General features: G+C 36.2%; 1 protein-coding gene across 5 annotated transcripts; it reads left to right on the top strand.

The window, feature by feature from the left end:
• The first annotated feature begins 931 nt into the window (after positions 1–931).
• LOC148847874 (protein MEI2-like 2) lies at positions 932–18,326 on the top strand. 5 transcript variants are annotated; one of them, XM_088950543.1, is made up of 14 exons: positions 932–1,063; positions 1,455–1,847; positions 3,823–3,865; positions 4,035–4,178; positions 4,265–4,734; positions 10,199–10,357; positions 10,453–10,569; positions 10,690–10,841; positions 15,085–15,176; positions 15,339–16,290; positions 16,382–16,466; positions 16,580–16,648; positions 16,927–17,103; positions 17,547–18,326. In XM_088950543.1, exons 3-14 carry the CDS (start codon positions 3,835–3,837, stop codon positions 17,673–17,675), a joined length of 2,577 nt encoding a protein of 858 aa, XP_088806669.1. In that variant the 5' UTR covers positions 932–1,063; positions 1,455–1,847; positions 3,823–3,834; the 3' UTR covers positions 17,676–18,326. The 5 variants fall into 5 exon arrangements, with proteins under 5 accessions (XP_088806669.1, XP_088806672.1, XP_088806670.1 ...); XM_088950544.1 differs by lacking the exons at positions 932–1,063; positions 1,455–1,847 and adding exons at positions 2,250–2,587; positions 3,184–3,254; XM_088950545.1 differs by lacking the exons at positions 932–1,063; positions 1,455–1,847 and adding exons at positions 2,304–2,587; positions 2,738–2,805.
• Positions 18,327–20,503: the final 2,177 nt, after the last annotated feature.

The following is a 20,503-nucleotide window of genomic DNA, read 5'->3' as shown; positions in this document are numbered from 1 at the left end:
TGGCCTAAACCCATTTGGGTTGGGTCGAGTTGATGTTTGGGTTAGGGTTAGGGTTAAAATTCATTAACCCGACTTTACTTCGGGTTGGGTTAGGGTTGACCCCTTAGCCAACCCGACCTAACCTGAACCCAACTCTATAGTACATGTCATATATAAATATATGTTATATGTAATATATAACATACATTGATTTGTTTAGATGCATGATATTTGTATACCCCCCACCATATAGTAATCACTTTACTTAATTATAATAAGAAAGACTAAAACCTCAATAACATTATTTTATGTTTTTGAAAATTTTATTCTTTATCTCCTCAATGTTGTTTGCCCCTAAGAAAGATTTACCATAAGTCATAACTCATAATAAACTATAGTCATTTATGCCACTTGTTTTTCTGAATTTTGTACCAAAATAACAAAAAAAAAAAGTCAACAAACAAATATCAATGAAACATAGGACTAATATATATAGCCAGACTTGAGTTAAGATCTAAAATCAAGAAATTATATGAGGTTTTAAGGATTGGATCCCAAATTTACTTCGGGTTGGGTTGGGTTTTAAAACTTAGGATTGAACTAGGGTTGGCCTCAACCCGACTTACAGCCGTAGATGTACATGTGAGGCGCTCATGTGAGGAGTAGATTCCGTTCCACATAAAACGTGGCTTTATTAAAAAGTGTTTGATAAAAGATTGATTCAAGTAGGCCCATCTTGGGTAGCCATTACAAAACCATAAGTTGCCACGTGTGGGGAACCTGCAGTGGTAGCATGATAGTAGCTTGGAATTCGCATCTCCACAGTGCCTCTTCCCACAATCACCCCACACAATGTGCGACTGGCACCTGTTCAGTCGCACGGGGTGGGTATGCCCTCGTGCGGGGCTAACGTGACAGACATTAGCCCCTACCGTTAGCCCTAAAACGATCTCAAAAGGCAAACTGCAGGCTTCTCCCATATTCCCGCCCCCCTTAATCGCAAATCGGAGGCTCTGACCGCCGTTCTAGCCCGAGCTCAGATTTCCGCCCCTTCTCCGGCACTGGCAATTGCTCCGGTCACCAGGTAAGCTATAACTCTCGTTTCATTAAACCCTCCTTGCATCTCTTCCTGAATATTGGAAGCTAGGGGGTCGTCGAAAAGCAAAAAGGAGCCATCCAAGATTGCAAGGAATTGCACCAAATTACAATGAGTTCTCTACAGAAATCCTTGTCCCGGATTCGTTCTGGTGACACCCGGAAACTATCCGACGCTAGAGCATTCCTCAGTGCGTCTCTCACCAACAAAAACACTTGTTTGGAAGGTCTTGATTCTGCGACGGGTCCTCTCAAGTCGGTTATAATCCAGTCCATAGCCAGTGTCTATAGACACATTAGTAATTCATTTTTAATGTTGCCGAAGCAGGAGCTCGGAAAAGTGACGGAAGGTTCTAACCGTCGTCTCATGGGTTTTACAGAGATTCGACGGTGACTATAATCCAAATGACGTGCTTACGGTGGCCAAAGACGGGAGCGGAAACTTCACCACCATCACGGACGCTTCAAAGGAGGATTTAATAAAAACCAAAGCCCCACATAAAAGACGAGAGTTAGAGCTTATCTGGTCACCGGAGCGATCGCCGGTGCCGGAGATGGGTGCAGAGACCTGAGCTCGGGCTAAAACGGGGTCAGAGCTTCCGATTTGAGGTTCGCAGTTTTGAGATCGTTTCGGGACTAACGTCCGTCCCGTTAACCCCGCACGCGGGCAGGCTTCACCGCGTGCGACTGGACAGGTGTCAGTCGCACATTGTGTGGAGCGATTGTAGGGCGAGGCGCGGTGGAGCGGAGATGCGAACGAGCAAAAAAACAGGGTACTAAATTAACTAGACATGAAAATAATCCACTTATCTAATCATCATTTGTTGGCGACTTGGCGTTTATATCCCGTTTCATAATCATCTTTGAGAGCAGTCCGATCTGCTCTACAAGGAGCTCCTCACATCAACCTCACAACGCTTAACAACCGCACATCTAGAACATCTCCCATACTTTATATTATCATCGACAGGGAGATGCTCCAATATACAGAGGGATAGGGTTGTTAGGTGTGTATTGGAAGTAGTGAATGCCGGGGATGTGTCAACGGACGCCAAACTGGATTCAAATCCAGTCGAATCCACACGCACACGCATAGGCCCAGCACACACGGAGAGAGGAGAGAGAAAGGGTAGAGAGAGGAGAGAAAAAAGGTGGAGAGAGAGAGAGCTTGTCTCAATCATTTTCTGCTCTTTCACTCTTTTATTTCCTCCAATCATATTTTTTTCACTCCTTTCGCTCTCTCTCTCTCTTGCCACACTATTTCCGGCGACAGAGAAGGAAGTAGAGAAGTATAAGAAACAAATTCTCTCTCCTTACGTAACTTTCTATTTTTCTCCTCTCTCCTCGATCACGACAAGATTTTCTTCGAGTCTCCCGAAGATCCCACCTGTAATGGCGATCGTCCAACTGTTCCTCCTCCCAATATAGGGTTTCTTAACTGAAAATTTTGGTTATCTGTACTGATTCGTGGGCTTGGATTGAAAATTTGAGTTCTAGGGCAAGTGATCATCGGGTAAGCGATCTTTGCTTTCTTTGTTCTTCGTTCGAGTTTTTACTGGGTTTTGTTTTGTTAATCGAGTTATGTTTCAGAACTCTGTTGTTTTGAATAGTTTCCCGGGGAGGGGAGGGGGATTAAATTTAGTTTGGTTTGTGATTGGTTCAGCTACTTTGCAAAGTAATGTTATCATTTCGAAAGATTTTGGCGTGACGGCGAATGGGTCGACATAAAAGGTCGTCTTTTTAATTATTTCGCGGGAAAAAAAAGGTTTTTTCTTTTGGTTTCTAAATTGAAAGAAGTTCCTTCGAGAGTTCTGTTTATTTGGAGTTTGATGATTATTCCGAAGTTGAGGATTGTTGGGTTTGTTTGATAGATTGCCATAACTATGCCAGGGAGAGACAAGATGGCTTTAGATGAGCCTATTGCTCTTTCTATTTTTTGGTCTTTCATTGTGATTTTGGTTTATGTTTTCTACAATTTGGTCTTCTTGTACTTTCCCTGTTTCTAAGCGGACAACTTATTGGGGATATTCATTTATTTTTATTACTTTATTTAGTTTTCTAGGTTTTATATCTTAAGTATGTCGTCATCAGACCTAATAAATCTTTCAGGGATACGGTCCAAGTTCGAATACCTGAGAAATCATCAATTGCCTGGTCCTATGCCATAATTTTGATTTATTGTGAGTTGTTAAACTTATTTGCAATTTTTAGAAGTAACCATTGTCATAGTTTTTTCTTCACTTCGTCTCTTTAATTGGGGTTAGATATAGGCTGTATCTCATATATATGATTTACTTTGCACAACCTTGTACTGGATTGTGACTTTGAGGAGGATCTTGGATTTCTTAGATTTCGATCATTTGAGAAGTTAGACAACTATCAAATGCTCTTAAAGCTTGTTATATACCTCGAGAGTAGATATTTTTGCAATCTGGTGTCTTAGTGATGTCTTTGTGGAGGCTTCATAATATCTTCACCTACTCTTTGGGTATAAAGTTTCTTTTTATAAACTTAATCAATAAAAAAATTCTCTTCAGAAAATTTCCCAGCTAATGCATATTGTATGGGTTCACAAATAGCGGCAAGTCTAGATGAATTGCAAGTTTGCAACCTTTATATTTTATTTATACTGTTGTAAATATGCTACTTAGGAGCCGTCCTTATCCATGTTATCATTATCTTCTTCTTTGTCATAGAGACTAATAATTGCACGTTTTTCTATTTGTATCTTTCCATTACTATTTGCAGAAAGGCAGTGGGATGGAGCACTCTTCAGATCATCCATTCTCAGGTAGTTCTTAATGTGTTCCATCTACCTACCTACCTTTCCACCAAAAGGTCTTCTGTATTTCTTCAATAGATGCAACATAAATATAGATGTGGATACATGCATTCATGAGGATAACATTCATATCTACATGCTTCTTTGGGGCGTTACTCATTCTTGTTGGCTGTTGCAGGTCCTTCCAAGATATCATCAGTAAATATTCCACAAAAAGTGAGAAATGGTGCATGGGGGATTCCATTTGGATCTGATGCATATCATACCTCAAGTGATGCTAGCCTCTTTTCAAGCTCATTACCTGTTCTTCCGCATGAAAAGTGTATGTTCAACCTCTCCCTTGAAGATGCTATTAGCAAACTATGTGTCATGGAAAAGGTTTTCCAACCTCTTTTTGTCAATGTGCAGTGAATTTTACAGATTCAGAACATGGTGGCCAATCTGTTGAGGATGCGTCATCTATTTTGAATAAACTACACAAAGATGTTGAGGGTAAGGATCCTCTTGAAGATGTTGAGCTGCATGCAATAGGAAGCCTACTTCCTGATGATGAAGATGAGCTCTTAGCTGGTATAATGGATGATTTTGACCTTAGTGGGTTGCCTAGTCAATTGGAGGACCTAGAAGAATGTGATCTTTTTGGAAGTGGAGGTGGTATGGAGATGGATTTTGATCCTCAGGAGAGTCTCAATATGGGTATGTCAAAGGTAACCTTGTCAGATGGCATTGCTAGTAACGGGACCACTCCATATGCTCTTCCAAATGGTGTTGGAACAGTTAATGGGGAGCATCCATATGGGGAACATCCTTCTAGAACACTTTTCGTGCGAAATATCAATAGTAATGTTGAGGACTCAGAACTGAGAGCTCTCTTTGAGGTTAGTAAGATATCACTTCAGCTTGGTTCTAGCTATTTCTTCTTTTCCTCTTTATGTTCTTTATTTTTAATGGTTAATGAGCAGAACTTTTATTTCCATACACTACTTTTATTGATCACACCTTTTTAGTGTTTTTTTTTTTTTTGTAATTTTTCTATTTGTTAGGTGAAAATATTTTCTTCTTCGTGGTTGTGTCTGGATAAGTCAAGGTTGAACTTGCATTACTATGGTTCAGTGGAGACCTTTGATTTTATTCAATGATTTACTTTTGTACCTAAGCAAATAGAACCGTTTCTAATGTGTTATGGTTGCAAATGGCTGAGCCGTATGTTAGGTTCTAATTCTATTTTATTTGCTTCTACTCAATGCTTCTGGAAAACTTACTTCTAGAGTACAGATCATGCAATATGGTCTTTTACAGAGAAATTTGTTTTGACTTTATTAAAGATTTTTTTAGCAGTTCAAAAATATTATTAACAATGAGCAAATGAAAGGGAGAGAGTGATGCAGCATATTTGACCTGGCCCAACATTTACCCTTTCATTATAAAGATCAGAAATTGATGTTAGAAGTTCCTATTTGATAGATGTGTTGGGAAATGATCGTAGAGTGGCGGTGGACCAATTTCTATGCGGTGTTTCATGCAAGGATTAAAATATCGAAATGCTTGATACCCAAACATGGGTATTAGTGCATATCAATATAGCTGATACAGTGGTACCCTTTTTTTTTAATTTTTTGTTTTTTATTTTATAATAATTAGAGGGCTGGGGAAGAGGCTTGAGACATTTTAAATATTTTATAAAGTTTGTGTATTGGTGTATCCAAGTGCATTTGGGTACACCGATACTGGTATGATACACCCAACTTAGGGTGTATTGTATTGATATTCTAATCCTTGGTTTCATGGACATGGACATGGGAGTTGGAATACATCACATGTCGAAGAGTCTGTTGTGGCAAGATAGGAAAACATGAACATGCATACACATCTATAGAGAAGTATATAGTATTAAAATAGTTTGTATTTTTTGAATTCTAACAATATATACCTAAAAAGTTGCCTTCGTTACTAAATAATGTTTTATTGGAAAAATGGCACTCATTTTGTACATTAGCTGTTCATTTATTCAAGTAAAGCCAAGAAAAGAAAAAGAAATATTTTATTTGATCAGTAAAAGAAATGTTATATAGAATTATCTCTCAAGAACCTATGGAATGTTAGAATATGATGCATGTTTGACATGGGCATGGCCATTTAGGATAACCCATGTAACATGAAGGATTAAAGTATCGCTATCAGGTATCGTATCGGACAACTCGGATACAGATATAGATATGAATATGCTTTGGAAATGCATGGATACAGATGGAAAACATGGAAACACTTGGATATACTACGAAAATGAATATTAATTCCATAAATATATTACTACAATGGGTTTAATGTCAAAATAGCCAAAATAGTGTATAAATAGGTAATGATTATATATTCCAATGCTATATATGAAGAAATATATTACAATTAATATAACGGATTGCATAAATATCATACAATTTTATTGATATGCATCAACAAAGATTCCAAGAATCTATCAAAAAAATCAAGATTCTAAGACATATTATATAGATTTTTACAAATTAATACATACACAAAGCCATTATTATCTTATTTTATATTAAAGTTCAAGGCACAAAACATATGCACATATTATACAGTGTTTTAAAACGTGGAGGCATGACGTGAGGCGTTCCACTACCCAGAGGCATGCCCGACCACAGGGAGGCATAAGCCTCAAGTATATATATATATATTTTAATAATTATAGTGTATATTAATAAAAAATAGATATTTTAAGCATAAAAACATATGTAACACTAAAATAGGAAGAACAGAATCAATAGATCACATAACATGGCTGTGTGGCATAATTTATTCATGCAGCTCTGTTAAATAAGGCTGAAATAAAACTACTAAAATCAAGAAAAAAAAAGAAACAAAGAAACAAAATAAATGAATAACATAACTACTAAGTACTAACCATTGAAGCTTATTGATAAAAAAAAAAACGTTGCAGGCTTGCAGCTTTGTCACAGGTTCACATCTGCCCAGGTTGGTCGGTTGGTCCAACAGCAACCTCTCTTTGATTGCAATTGAAAATAGAATAAAAAAAATAAGATCACCACATCTGAGAAATTTCAGGTTGCTCGAAGAAGAAAAAAAACACATACCAGACCAGATTGCTCGAACTCGAAGTTGCAGGTTGAAAGTTGAAGATGAGTAGAGACTTGTTCTTCGCACAGGTTTCACAGAGACACAGAGTTCAGACTTCAGATTCAGTTCTCTTTCGAGCCCTAAAGTTTGGGTTCGAAAGAGGGATATTTCCCCCTCTTTTACACTTAAAAAATAATTGTATACAATGGGGGCCATGATATAATCGTGGCCCCACCAATTAGAACATAAAAAACTTAAAACAAGTAATCTGTTAAATGTATAAAAATGACACATGTTGGAGGCGTAAGCCTCTTTCCAAAGGCGTGCCAGAGGCGTACGTCTCCCTAGAAGCGTGCACCGTTGTCCATGCCTCTGTACATGAGGCGTACGCCTCAATGGTCTGGACGCTTCTGTCATGCGCCTCCGGGCGTTTTGGGGGCGCCTTGCCTGGAGGCGCACCTCCAGGTGTACGCCTCCCACACCTTTTAAAACATTGATATTATATGTTTTGTGCCATTTTTTAAAGTTCAAGGCACAAAATATAATAGTTGCCATTATTATCTTATATTGTATTAAAGTTCAAGGCACAAAACATTAACATTAACAAAAATGTCAACTAAAAATTAATTCTCAAAATTTTGGTAAACAATATTTTCATTTCTGTAAACAATAAATATGTTATTATAAAATGCAAATCAAAATATTAATTGATAATTTATAAATATATAATCCCAACTTAAAATATATCAATTCTATTTAAATTTCGAAGGTACATATTATATCAAAATTCATAAATTTTAATTACTAAAATAATCATTTCATTATTAATGTTTTTATTTTTATAAATTTCTAAAATAAAGAATAATCTTTTAATATAAATATAGATTATTGGATTTGATAGGTTCAATTTATATTATATTTTTAAACATTTTATAAATAATACATGGTTATTTAATGCAAATTAAAATATTAATCAATAGTTTATAAAAAATTTGAGATACATATCATGTACAGATTTATAAATTTTAAGTATTAAAATAATTATTCTAGTGAATTTGTGCTTGTTGTCAAACTGAGGTTCGATACGCTTTCGTATCGGTGCGTATCAGACTATTGGCCAATACTGCATGATATGCACTGATATGATGGCGTATTGGACCGATACGCTTGACTGGAAGGATACAGTATCCTTCCAGTCGTAGTGTATCCCGTACTGTATGACCTGACACTGATATGATACGCCCCGTATTGGGTGTACCGTATCAATATTTTAATCCTTGTGTAACATTGGAAATTTGTGAAGAAAACCTAATGGTGAAATATGAATATGACTGTCTAGACTGCAGGAGTTTGTTGCTGAATAGAGATCTCAGCAATAAGAAGTTATAAGAAAGCCCAAGATAAAGAAAAAAACAAGAAGAAATAGTTCCTACATTAAGGATAGATAGCAAACAATAAAGAAAGAACGGAAGAAAATATGGATAATTGTTATAGACTATAGAAAACAGAGAAGCAATTCCTAGCTACAAAATTAAATCAAACTGCCCCTTGCTTTGCTAGAGAGTCAGCTAAAGCATTTGCTGATCTCCTCACCCATTTAATATTAACAGCCAGGCTCCTTATCAGCCACTTAAGTTTTTTAATTTCATTCTTAAAACTCCACACGATAGACTCAGGGTTCTGTAACCAGCTTACTACCAACTTGGAATCCACCAATTGTATTGGGCCCATTTGTAGGCTGAATTTGTTTTTCTGTTTCCTGTTTCGTGTTCTTTGTAGAAGACGCAGCTTGCGCTGGGAAGCTTGTATCTCCAGCTCTTTTCTTAATGAAATCTTAAATTATTTATCAAAAAATATAAAAAAATCGAACCGTTTTTGTGAAATCAACAAATCTATTTTTCAATTACAGCAGCTATGTATTGACTCAGCACACGGATTAAATATCCTTTTATATACTCCAATTCCAACTTCAGAACAGACCAGAATTAACCCCTAATTGCATTAGCACTTATGTAAACTAATAAATGATACATAGGAACATTCAAATAGAAAGGGGGGGGGGGGGCGGAGTGATTCTAGAGGTTTGGTCCTATCAGCCAATGACAATTTTCCTAGGCACTTTCTCAGTATGTCAAGAGTAGAAATGGAAATAGAAGTTGTATCGACTGTCGAGTAAGTTATTTTTGCATAGTATAGAGCAACATGGAACATGATGAAGGGTGACTCTAGAGTGGTGGTGGATTGATTGAAGAACAACCTTGGCAGTACCAAAACAATACGAAGGAACTAAAGGCATTAGCAAGGGAAATGGAAGCAAGCTTACATTTTGATACATAGATACAGCAAATGCTTTGGCTGATGCTATGGCTAAACACGGGGTTAACAGGGCACGATTCTTTTTTAGAGACTTTGGTCAGTGTACTCTAACTTCTGAAGAAAGGGATAGGTAGCTTGTGCCATCTTATGGAGTAGGGATGCTTGGAATGTTTCATAATTAATTCTTTCTGTTTATTATCTAATAAAATTTTACTATTACCAATCAACCAAAAAAAGGAGCACAATGAGGTTTATTACTTTCTTTTTTTAAGTTACCATTTGGAGGAAAATGAAATAATTATGACCATTCCATGAAATGGTGTATCATGTTTGCTACAGGGTTGGAAGTGATGAAAGATTGATATTTTGGAGGGACTCTAGTTCATAGTTAGTCCAAAATCTCTGGATTCTTAGAGGCTGACAATATGAAGAGTATACTCAATAAAAGCTATTTTGAGGAAAAGGGGTTGGGGTCTATGGATTTCAAGCTTTGCAGGAATATTGAAACACTTAATGATTAGGGACTGTGGCACTGTACTTATTTGGTAGATCTGTGGACTAAGCTGCATGACCTGATTATCCTTCTGCAGGGAGGAGATAGGAGAGTTGCAAATAGGTTGATGTGTGCTGGGACATGCTTTGCACTTTTAAGGTTCTGGAGTTTCACATCCATGATTTTGTATTTGGGCTTTAACATATTCCATTTATCTGGTTACTTGTTGGAAAAAAATGTTTTCCAGATTCCAAGTTCCTGTTTGTTATATTCCGTGGAATGTGCCATTTTAGTGAGAAGTCTAATTTGTGTTAATGTTTTTCAGAATGATAGCTGAATAGCCAAATACTTCTCTGAACTCATAAATATATATTTTGGTTACAACTTGTTCATTTTAGATGTTACTATCTTAATATGTTTGACATTGTGTTGTTTTGTAGCAATATGGTGATATCAGGACTCTTTATACTGCATGCAAACACAGGGGCTTTGTGATGATTTCTTACTATGACATTCGGGCTGCTCGAACAGCTATGCGTGCATTACAAAATAAGCCCTTGCGACGGAGAAAACTTGACATTCACTTTTCAATTCCAAAGGTTCAAAAATAAAATTTAATCTTCTTAATTCCAATTGCTGAGCCACTGATTTACCATTTTTTACCTGCTTCATGCATTTTCTTCCTATCTGCCAGGATAACCCATCAGATAAGGATATTAACCAAGGAACTCTTGTAGTTTTTAATTTGGATCCATCGGTTTCAAACGATGATCTCCGCCAAATTTTTGGGGCGTATGGGGAAGTTAAAGAGGTCTGAAGTTGTTTTCGTACGTGTAATTAATATTTTCTATGGTTTTTGCATTAGTTTCTTCTGTATGGTTATACTCAACCTGTGGGTATTGGATGTTTCCTCATTGCATAAAAAGCATAGATCAGGGAGACACCACACAAGCGGCACCATAAGTTTATTGAATTTTATGACGTCAGAGCTGCAGAAGCAGCACTTAGGTCATTAAATAGGAGTGACATTGCTGGGAAACGCATAAAGCTTGAACCTAGCCGTCCAGGTGGAGCACGCCGAAAGTGCGTAATGCTGTTCTCTCTCTCTCTCTCTTTCTCTCTCTCTCTCTCTATCTATCTATCTATATACTTAAATGCACAAATACGCTGGAGATCATGCAGCTTACTATTTTCTCTTTTATATAGTTCCTAATTTTCCCTGCTGCTTTCACTCTTGCTTTTTTTTGTCCTAGTAATTCAAGTTTTTGTTTTATTAAAATTATGTTCCGGAGTTGGTTAATTTGAATCACTGAAATGGGGGGTTGAAAACATAGAGAAAGTCTAGGGGTTGGAAGTTGTCAAGCTTGACATTGTTAGGTTAGGGAATCCAAGACTCCAAGTCCTTCAGGAATCAGTGTCAGTGTGTCACTTGAGTTTACAAGAAGATTTTCATGGTATATTACAAGTTAGTTGGCTTTGATGGTTCTATTAAAGTAGAGATCATGGCTTTTGTAGAATATATTAGGCTAATGTATTCACCAAAATTTGAATTGGTAGAGGTGGACTCCCAGATGTTATCAGCTGTTGCAAGAGTCTGCTGATGGCCTGTAGAGTTTAATTACTTCTTTTGAAAGGCAAGTGCCTTGGTTTCTAGAGAGACCATCTTTTTCAGATGGAATTTATGGTCTGTCTGCTGGATTTCGACAAACTTATGAGGTGTTTTGAGGTTTGAGTTCTGAAAAGCTGATATTCTAATATTTTTTCTGTTGCCTATTTACCCCCTTCATTGTATGGTCTTGAAGGCCTTTTGTATGCTGCTCTACTTTCCTACCCTGGGGTGTTGAGCACTTCCAATCCTTTTTTTCTTTGCTTCTTAGTACAAATTTCTTCGTGGATAAAAAAATTAGAGTTTTATTGGAGCCAAAGGTTAAAATTAAATGATAGTTTTTGAACTGAAAAGTTAGGGTGCAAGAAAGGAGATTTTTTTTAATTAGTAAGCAGTAAGCAATTCATTAATTACTGAGAAAAAACATTAGAAGATAAGACAAAAAGAAAAAGAAATGTTTACAGTCAAGTTTCAACAGCCCCTATTACAAACCTGCCCAGAATAAAACATCCTTACACACCCCTTGTTTTGCCAAGCTATCTGCCATTCCGTTTGCTGTTCTCTTTATCCATTTGAAACTTACTTCAAAATCTAGAAAGGAGATTTACTAAATCTGAAATTGGTGAAGGATTTTAATGATAAGAACAGGTTCGGGTAATGCAGACTATGGAAAGGAATGAGTGGAACTTAACCACTAATCTTTGCCTTGGGACATGGTATCCTCTTCAGTTAGAGCAATAAAAACACTAAAAGAAGTTCTTGTCATATATTTTTCTAAATCTTAAAATAATGATTGGGAGAAAAATCTTTTCTAATATTTCCTTATTATATCTTTAGATACGATCTCCTACTAATTAATTACCATGCAATTTCTTTCTATAATGTTATTAATTAATTTCAGAAATTTATATTTTCACTTTCTTAAATTAAAGCCAAACTACTAGCCCGATAACATTATTTTGATGAATAACTGAAGCATTTCATTAAAACTGAAAACCTAACTGCTCACCAATGGGCAGCAGGCCAAGCCAAATTGTACAAAGCTTATCATTATTATCATCTAAGTCTTGAATCTTGTTTTGCCATTCTATTCTGTTCAGTGTCATATCCATCGTTAAGTTATTGGCACTTATAACTTCTTTACCCACCCCTGCCCAAAAGGATGCAGGAACCCTTACCTGTTTAACACCACAACTGGCTGTTGTTGTGGGTCACTTCTGGTGTAGTGGGTTTCTTCCAAGGGATGCTGTAGCATGAGCATGGAAATGCATTAGGATCCATGACTGTGAGTGTTTGGCAAAAGTTTTAGTGCTGGCTGCCAACTTGACACAATTCTCCTTTATCTGAGCTTGAGACCAGCGGTGTAGGCAAGGTTCAAAATTTTGACACGATTGGGCATATTGTATTGTATTGGTGGGGCATTAGTATTCAAAATACAAGCTTATTGGCCTTTTAACCTATTTCAGGTGGTGGGTAGACCTAAGACCTACCCCTGACCTAATTTTTGAAAAACAAAACCAAAAAATAGACATGAGTTAGGTGCAAAGCACCGATACGCCCCTTTCGGTGTATTGGAGTGTATCAATACTTTGGACCTTGGGTGTAAGGCAATCTCACATTGGTAGAGTTCCAAAATGTACAAGGCTAGCCCTTAAAATTACTAACCATGATAACATTAATATGAGCTATAGCTCTAAAATTACTGAACTGCTTGGTGAGCCAAGAACCAAGGCAACCAACAGCATGTGTCTTTTAAATAGCTCTTAGTGTACTGTATTGAACCCCACCAAATTTTCTAGTCAAAGTATTATGAAGACAGTGTCAGTCATATGATATGTTTTGATGGGTTGCTCTCATTCTTGGGATGAAATACTAGGAAACACACTTAATATGGTGGGCTGTGTAGCCTTACATTCTGGGTCTAATACCAATTGTTGTAGGAACAATTGCTCTTAATTCCAAATGATGTTGGATGGCTGTGTTGCAAGGGTGTTCCTAGTAAGGTATTGATTATCTAGACTGCTAGAGTAGGGTTTAGGGATGGTTTTAGAACTAAAAGAGGAGATTTGTTAGTGTCTTGGGGCTTAACTACAAGAATTGCAAGTTTGTTGTAAAAATGTAAAAAAGCTTTGAATTAATGAATATAGTTCTAGGATTGAAAGTTTTCAATGAAATTGTATAGTTGTGGGTTTGAAATTTGGTTGATATTGGTAAGGTTTTTGAGTACGTTTGCACAAAAAGGCAAAAATTATTTTGTGAAGAAAGTTATTGACCAAATATCAAGGCATTAATTTTTTTTTTTTTTTTGAGAAGAGGTAAATCATTGATTCATTAAGAAAAAAAATGTAAAAAAGACCCATGTACAACCAGAGGGCTATACATTGGGGAATACAAACAAACACTAGACCATTATCCCATTTGTCATTACAAAAAGTACTTGGATCAATTTCAATCCTTTAAGGGCATTGAATGAACTCCTCTAATGATGAAACTGTGGGTTGTTAATGGCTGTAAACTTCTACTTGTAGGATTTGATAGAAGATAGAGAGGAAGAAAAGAGTGAAAGCGCAGAATAGCTCATCTAAGAGCCTAGAATCATTTTAGGATATATTATATATATCACTCATTAAAAGCAAAGTATGTAAAAAATCCACTCCAATTCACCATGCTTTTGACTGAGTTGCAACTATCATAATTTGTCACAAAGGAAGCACAGTAACTCCTAAACCAATTTCTCTGAAATTTTAAACATGACTAAACAGTCACTAGATAAATTATTGAATACCTAGGGTGGACCTCACCTACATGTAGAATGACCAAAATACCCCTAATGTTTAAAAAATACAAAAAACATAAAAGTTCAGAAAAGCCAAAATTTGGCTCTTTGGTTCTTGCATCAAACTGGATATGGGATGCTATTAAAATATGGAATTGAGTAGAAAAAGGCAAGGAAATAAGCAAAGAATAGAGAAATACCAACAATTGGAGCATACACAAGGATATTTGAAGAGAGATTTAAAGAGTCTATTCTTGAAGTGGTTTAAACTAATTATGATTTCATCACCTTGGAAATCTTGGAGAACCTATTAATTTGTGTTCGTTCACTGCCTTTTTAGTTTTTAACTCAACTTAATACCATTCCCACCAAAGCCTTATAAAACCAAGCAAGCTTGTAACCTAGAGTGTTCATGGACCATGGACTTGGATTCTGGTAAATAGATATTCAATTGATGTGAGCAAGTAAAGCAGATAGCTTACTGACTTGTGTACTTTCAATGCCTTGTATGAAATGCAGAGATATTTCTTACCTACAGAGTTTTCATGAATAAATAGATTCACCTCAGCTTCTTATCATAACATTTTCTCAACCATTGGTTTTGATGTGATGCTTAATTAACTTTATTTTATGGAGCACTTGTCATCATAAACAGCCTGCTTGTGTAATTCTGTATCTCTTTGTTGTTAAAAAATGATTGTAGTTACACATTGTGAACTCTCATCACAGTAGTTTTGTCTTGTTGGTTGTTCTTTTATCAGGGCTTCTATGGTTTCTTTTTTTTTCTTTTTCTTTTTTCTTTTTATATTTTGTGTGGAGTAGGCTCGAGTCACACTCATGTCAATTTGTTGAGTTGTGGTCTACTTAATAGTTATTTATTCTCGAGTCTTTCAATTTCTAGTTTATCATTTTAAAATTTATTAAATTTATACCTCTATATTCAGCTTGATGCAACAGTTGAGCCAAGAGTTGGAACAAGATGAAACTAGGAATTTCCGACATCAAGTAGGTTCACCAATAGCTAATTCCCCTCCAGGTAGGTTCTATTTGAATCTTTTTTTCATATTTAATAGTTTGTACTTTCTAGGCTCTTCTTAATCCTTGTGCTTGTTTTAGTTTGTATTACTTGCCCTTATTGTTGTAAATACAAGTTCTATTAGAAACTAAATCTGTTAGGTGCATTCTGCATTTCTGACAGGTAACTGGGCCCAGCTCAGCAGTCCTGTTGAGCACAGCCCTTTGCATGGTATGAGTCATTCTTCTTCAGGTATAGGAGCAATTAGTCCTATGAACAGCAACCATTTGCCTGGCTTAGCCTCAATTCTGCCTCCTCTTGGGTCAAATTCTTTGAAGATTGCACCTATTGGCAAGGACCAGGGACAGGTGAGCCATGTGGACTCAGTATTCAACAATAGCAGTTCAACACATGGAACTGCATATATGCAATCACATTCATTCCAAGAGATGAACTTGAGCCGAAGTCCTGGAATTGTATCTTCCTTAAATTTATCAACCTCAAATGCATCCGTTATTGGAACATTGTCCGGTCCCCAATTTCTCTGGGGCAATCCCTCACCTTACTCAGAGCAAACCAGTTCTGCTGCATGGCCAACACAATCTATGGGGCATCCATATACATCAAATGGGCAGGGGCAGGGCTATCCATATTCCAGTCGACATGGCTCTCTCCTTGGCTCCTCACACCACCATTTCCATCATGTTGGATCTGCTCCATCTGGTGCACCTTTTGAAAGACATCTTGGATATTTCCCTGAGTCACCAGACACATCCTTCATGAGCCCAGTTTCTTTTGGACGCATGGGCTTAAGCAGCAATGAGGGTTACATGATGAATGTTGGTGCTCATGCTGCCATGAATACTGGAGCTCCTATCTCTGGAAATATATCTGAAAATGGTTCACCGAGTTTTAGGGCGATGCCTTCTCCAAGGTTGGGTCCCATGTTCCTTGGTGGTGGACTGTATCCAGGCCCAGGAGGCAGCATCGAGGGCCTGGCTGAACGTGGACGTCGCCGAGTGGAAAGCAATGGAAACCAGCTGGATAGCAAGAAGCAATATCAGTTAGATTTGGATAAGATCATTAGTGGGGAAGATACTCGAACTACTCTAATGATAAAAAACATCCCAAACAAGTAAGAATGGTCGTCAATGACTAACTGATTGGATGAACCTGTATAGTCATTTGTAGGTTCAGATGTTTACCCATGTTTGTTTTTCTACTAGATATACCTCAAAGATGTTGCTGGCTGCCATTGATGAAAATCACAGGGGTACCTACGATTTTCTCTACTTGCCAATTGATTTTAAGGTAATTTATTCTGGGGCATTTTGGAGGATGTTATGTTTTTGTTTTTATTTTTTTGTTTTCATTTTTTCCTCAGTTGAACTGAAACCAATGTTTATTGCCTTCTGTGGGTGCAGAATAAATGCAATGTGGGTTATGCATTTATAAATATGGTGTCTCCTTCACACATTATCCCCTTTTATGAGGTTGAATATCTGTCCTTTAGTAGGCTTGGTATTGCATTCTATGAGTTCCTATGATTTACTTATGTGATAAGTTTTATAGAATGGAAGTGGAACAACTTAATTTGACAAATTTTATCAATGTAATACCCTACTTGTGGAGGATAATTTATAACATTTCAGTTTCAGCTTAACTTGCCTGGCATCTCATCTACCAGATGAGTTCCATTCTTTGGGAACATGTGCATTATAGAATCTTCAATTTTGTATTCTCCTAAATGACACTTCGAATATTTGTGCAGGCATTCAATGGGAAGAAATGGGAGAAATTTAATAGTGAGAAAGTTGCTTCTCTGGCATACGCTAGAATACAGGGCATGGCAGCCCTTGTTGCTCACTTCCAGAATTCAAGCTTGATGAATGAAGATAAAAGGTGCCGTCCAATTCTGTTCCACTCAGAGGGCTCAGATGGTGATCAGGTAATATAGTCAGGCATTATTACTGGTAAATACTCTTCCCGGTGAAATATTTATAAAAAAAATTGATGCTTTATCAACTTTTCCATGAAAAGCTGAAATTGCGCTTCTAAATAATTACTAAATTCTGGGTGCTTATGCAATTTAGTATCATTTTTGAGGAATTTTAGCATGGTGAACTGCAATATCTTGTCAGTCCTTGAATCAGAAAGAGACAGAACTTGAAATGGGATATGTTTTTGTAAATATATGATTGGTTAGGAGTCTTTTGCCCTTCTATGAAGAAAGGACTCTCCACTGTTTTGTTGCATCTTGTTTTGAGTTCCATATTTCTATTTTTTGTTACCTTGTTCTTGTCCTTGTAAGTGCAGTGTCATCTTATGATATGTTCTGTTTTTCAAGCCAGAAAATTTACTGACTGAATCATGCTTGATTTTTGCTTGTAGATTGTCCAGGAACCGTTCCCATCCAACAGTTTGAATATCCGTATCCGTCAGCCAGATGGATCTTACTCGGGTGATTCACCAGAAAGTCCTCCAAAGAGTAATTTTAGTGATAAATTAGAGACGAGTTAACACTGTCTTTAGAAGGCAGCTTGCTCTCAGCTCAAACGAGAGGATGACAGTGAGTTCTAACTGTTGCATAGATTATTAAGTGTATAAAGTTGTCATGAGAAGCCGAAAAAGAAAAGGAAAAGAAGGGAAAAAAGTTGTGAAGGTCTGTATTATAGGAAGTGTCTACTTTGAGTGAAGGATGCACCCGGAGCATATCACAAGAAAAGCTTTGAAGGAAGAAGCAGAGGCTGAGGGTGTGTTGTTTGTGTAGAGTGAAGCAATCATATTTAAAGAGGGGAAAGAGAGTAAGGTGAAGCATACAGGTGAAGGTGCAATCTCTCTGCTGCAAAATGCGTTATTCGCCGGTTTGTGCTTGATTCTATCCTTTTTGTTTCATTTTTGCCTTTTTGGTTAGTATAGTTGATGTCAGGGATGAACGTTGGATTATATTCTGCAAATATCAATACGTTGTCTATATGGGGGTAAATTTTGTAAGGGAATTGAAATTTTGGAGTGATTAAAGGGTGGGGGGCTGTTCTCAGAACTGTATAGAGGTGGGGAGGGGGAACACCAGACCCTTGCTCCATGTTGTTCTCAATGTTTGTTTAACCTTGAAACGGTGGAAAATTTGTATTTAATGAGATATTGAACTCTGTACAGATCGTGCATTTATATCTTTCTGTTCTGTAGATTAAATTGAAAGGAAGGAAAAAAATGAAAGAACAAAGAAAATTTCACACCCGCTTTGAGAGGGGTTCTATTTTTCTATCTTTAGTTATTTTTTTGTTCTTTTCACCAGATTATAGCTCAATGTTTTTAACTGTCTTTGACCCGGAGGGTCGGACCGTTCAGCCCAGAAACTGTCCAAACAACCGGTTCTGTTTTACCCCTAACCCGTTTTTGGGTCAAAAACCATTGATTTCATCAGAAAATGCTGATTTGGGCGGTCAAACCGTCGGTAAAGTTGCAGAGAGGAGCACTCAGATCTGATATCCAGTCTGAGACACGAACCTCAGATCTGGATTCTAGCACAGAGAAGAAGGAAAAGACCGCAGGTGTTTCAGAAAAATTGATCCCTTGCTGTCGCCGTTTTCTAAAGCAACTGCAACGATGTCAAACAGATGCTAGATTAACCTGCGTGTTTTTTTTTTTCGGGTAATTGCTTACTCCGTTTTCATAGGGAGTTGAGTATTTTCTTTCCTTCTATGTCGTTGTGTTTGGTTTGGAATTGGATACAAGGACGAAATATCTGGTACGAGGCTTTGAGACTTTGCATAGGTCAAACAAAGGACTACTTGTACTTTGGAATTGGTGAGTTTTAATGTTTAGATTGATCATACATCTGTTATTGGTGGATGCATGGTAAAGTATTAGTGAATGCATGGTGGTTGGACTCTGATTTAATTCCTTGTATTTGATATGTTAACAACCTCAAAAGCCATTGTGTTAATGCAATATTGTTTGGAAGTTAATTATTTTCTTTAATGGAAATTAATTATTTATTGCTAATATTAATACATTACTGCTTATTTTAAATAATATACAAGAATGGTGACTCTTTACCATTCATAAAGGTCTCAAACCAAGATTTCTCATAATTCCCTCCCCAAACCCATTTGCTTGCTTTCTTCTTAATTCTCTCTCTTTCTCTCTCTTTCCTCCATTCCCCTTTTCCAGCCCTTCCATGTAGCCACGTGGTACCCTCTCTTCTTCACTAACTCCTCTCATGTTCTCAATTACTTAGCCAATCCCTTCCTAAAATTTCTCTGTACCTCATCCACCTAAAATTCCTCCTAAAACACATGGTAATCTATATTAAATGCTCAAAAAACCATCTAAAAACCAAAAATGTGTTAAGTTAATTAGTTAAATTAATTTGTGAAATATTTTTGATATTTTCAATTATTACTGATATTATTCAGTAAATATTAACGCCAAAACTATAAATTTCCATAATTTTTATGAATTGGAAAATTTAATTACTGAAAATTACTGATTTTGATAATTTATTTTGAGAAATTTTTGAAATTAATTATTGAAATCAATAATTACTGAAAATGAATAACTAATTAAAATATTAATAAATACAAATTTAATAATTAAAAATTATCAGTAATTTTTAATTGTACAATTTATTTTATTAAATATAAATTTAACTTTTTACATCTTTAGTAATTTTGGTCAATTTATTAATATTTATTGACATTATCATATATTAATTAACAATTTATAGTGGAAATTAATTTTGATAAATATATTCTTTTACATTTTTAGTAGGTTTGATATTTACTATAGTTTTGAGCAAAAATTAGTGATTTTGGTAATTTAATTACTAAAAAGTACTGATTTTTGCAATTTAATTTAGTGAAAGTTAAATTATAAAATTTTTAATTATTCAAATAAATAATTGGGAAATTTTAATAATTTCCATAATTATTAGATACTACATTTATAATTGCCATAATTATTGGAACTATATTTATGGGTTGGGAGATGATCCCTGAGTAGGAATGGCAATGGGCAAGTTTGGGGCAAGAATCATACTCCCTGTTTGTAACCCCAATCATTGTCAAGAAAAAAAATTAGCCTACATATCTGGTCCCTGACGGAGACAGGTTCCCCATCGATGACCTGAATCTTTGAATTTTTTAATTAAAAGTTTGTTTTCAAAAGGTATTAATTTAAAATAAAGGAAAAATTAAAATGTAAATAATATTTTAATATATTTTGGTACATTTAATATAATATATATACACATATATTTAATATATATAATCAGAGCCAGGTGGGGCGTGGACTTCAATCCCTGTCCCCAATTGGGTTTTCCTATTAATCCCATCCCCACCCTA

This window comes from Nelumbo lutea, chromosome 6 (genome assembly GCF_056320005.1).
Source record: "Nelumbo lutea isolate HS-2025 chromosome 6, American lotus-T2T, whole genome shotgun sequence".
NCBI lineage: Eukaryota > Viridiplantae > Streptophyta > Magnoliopsida > Proteales > Nelumbonaceae > Nelumbo > Nelumbo lutea.
This window is presented reverse-complemented; position numbering and strand designations above follow the sequence as displayed.

Coding starts and splice junctions, on each gene's coding strand:
- LOC148847874 (XM_088950543.1), top strand. CDS start 3,835: ATGGAGCACTCTTCAGATCATCCATTCTCAG. Junction 4,179..4,264: donor TGTTCTTCCGCATGAAAAGT/GTATGTTCAACC, acceptor GTCAATGTGCAG/TGAATTTTACAGATTCAGAA. Junction 15,177..15,338: donor AATAGCTAATTCCCCTCCAG/GTAGGTTCTATT, acceptor CATTTCTGACAG/GTAACTGGGCCCAGCTCAGC.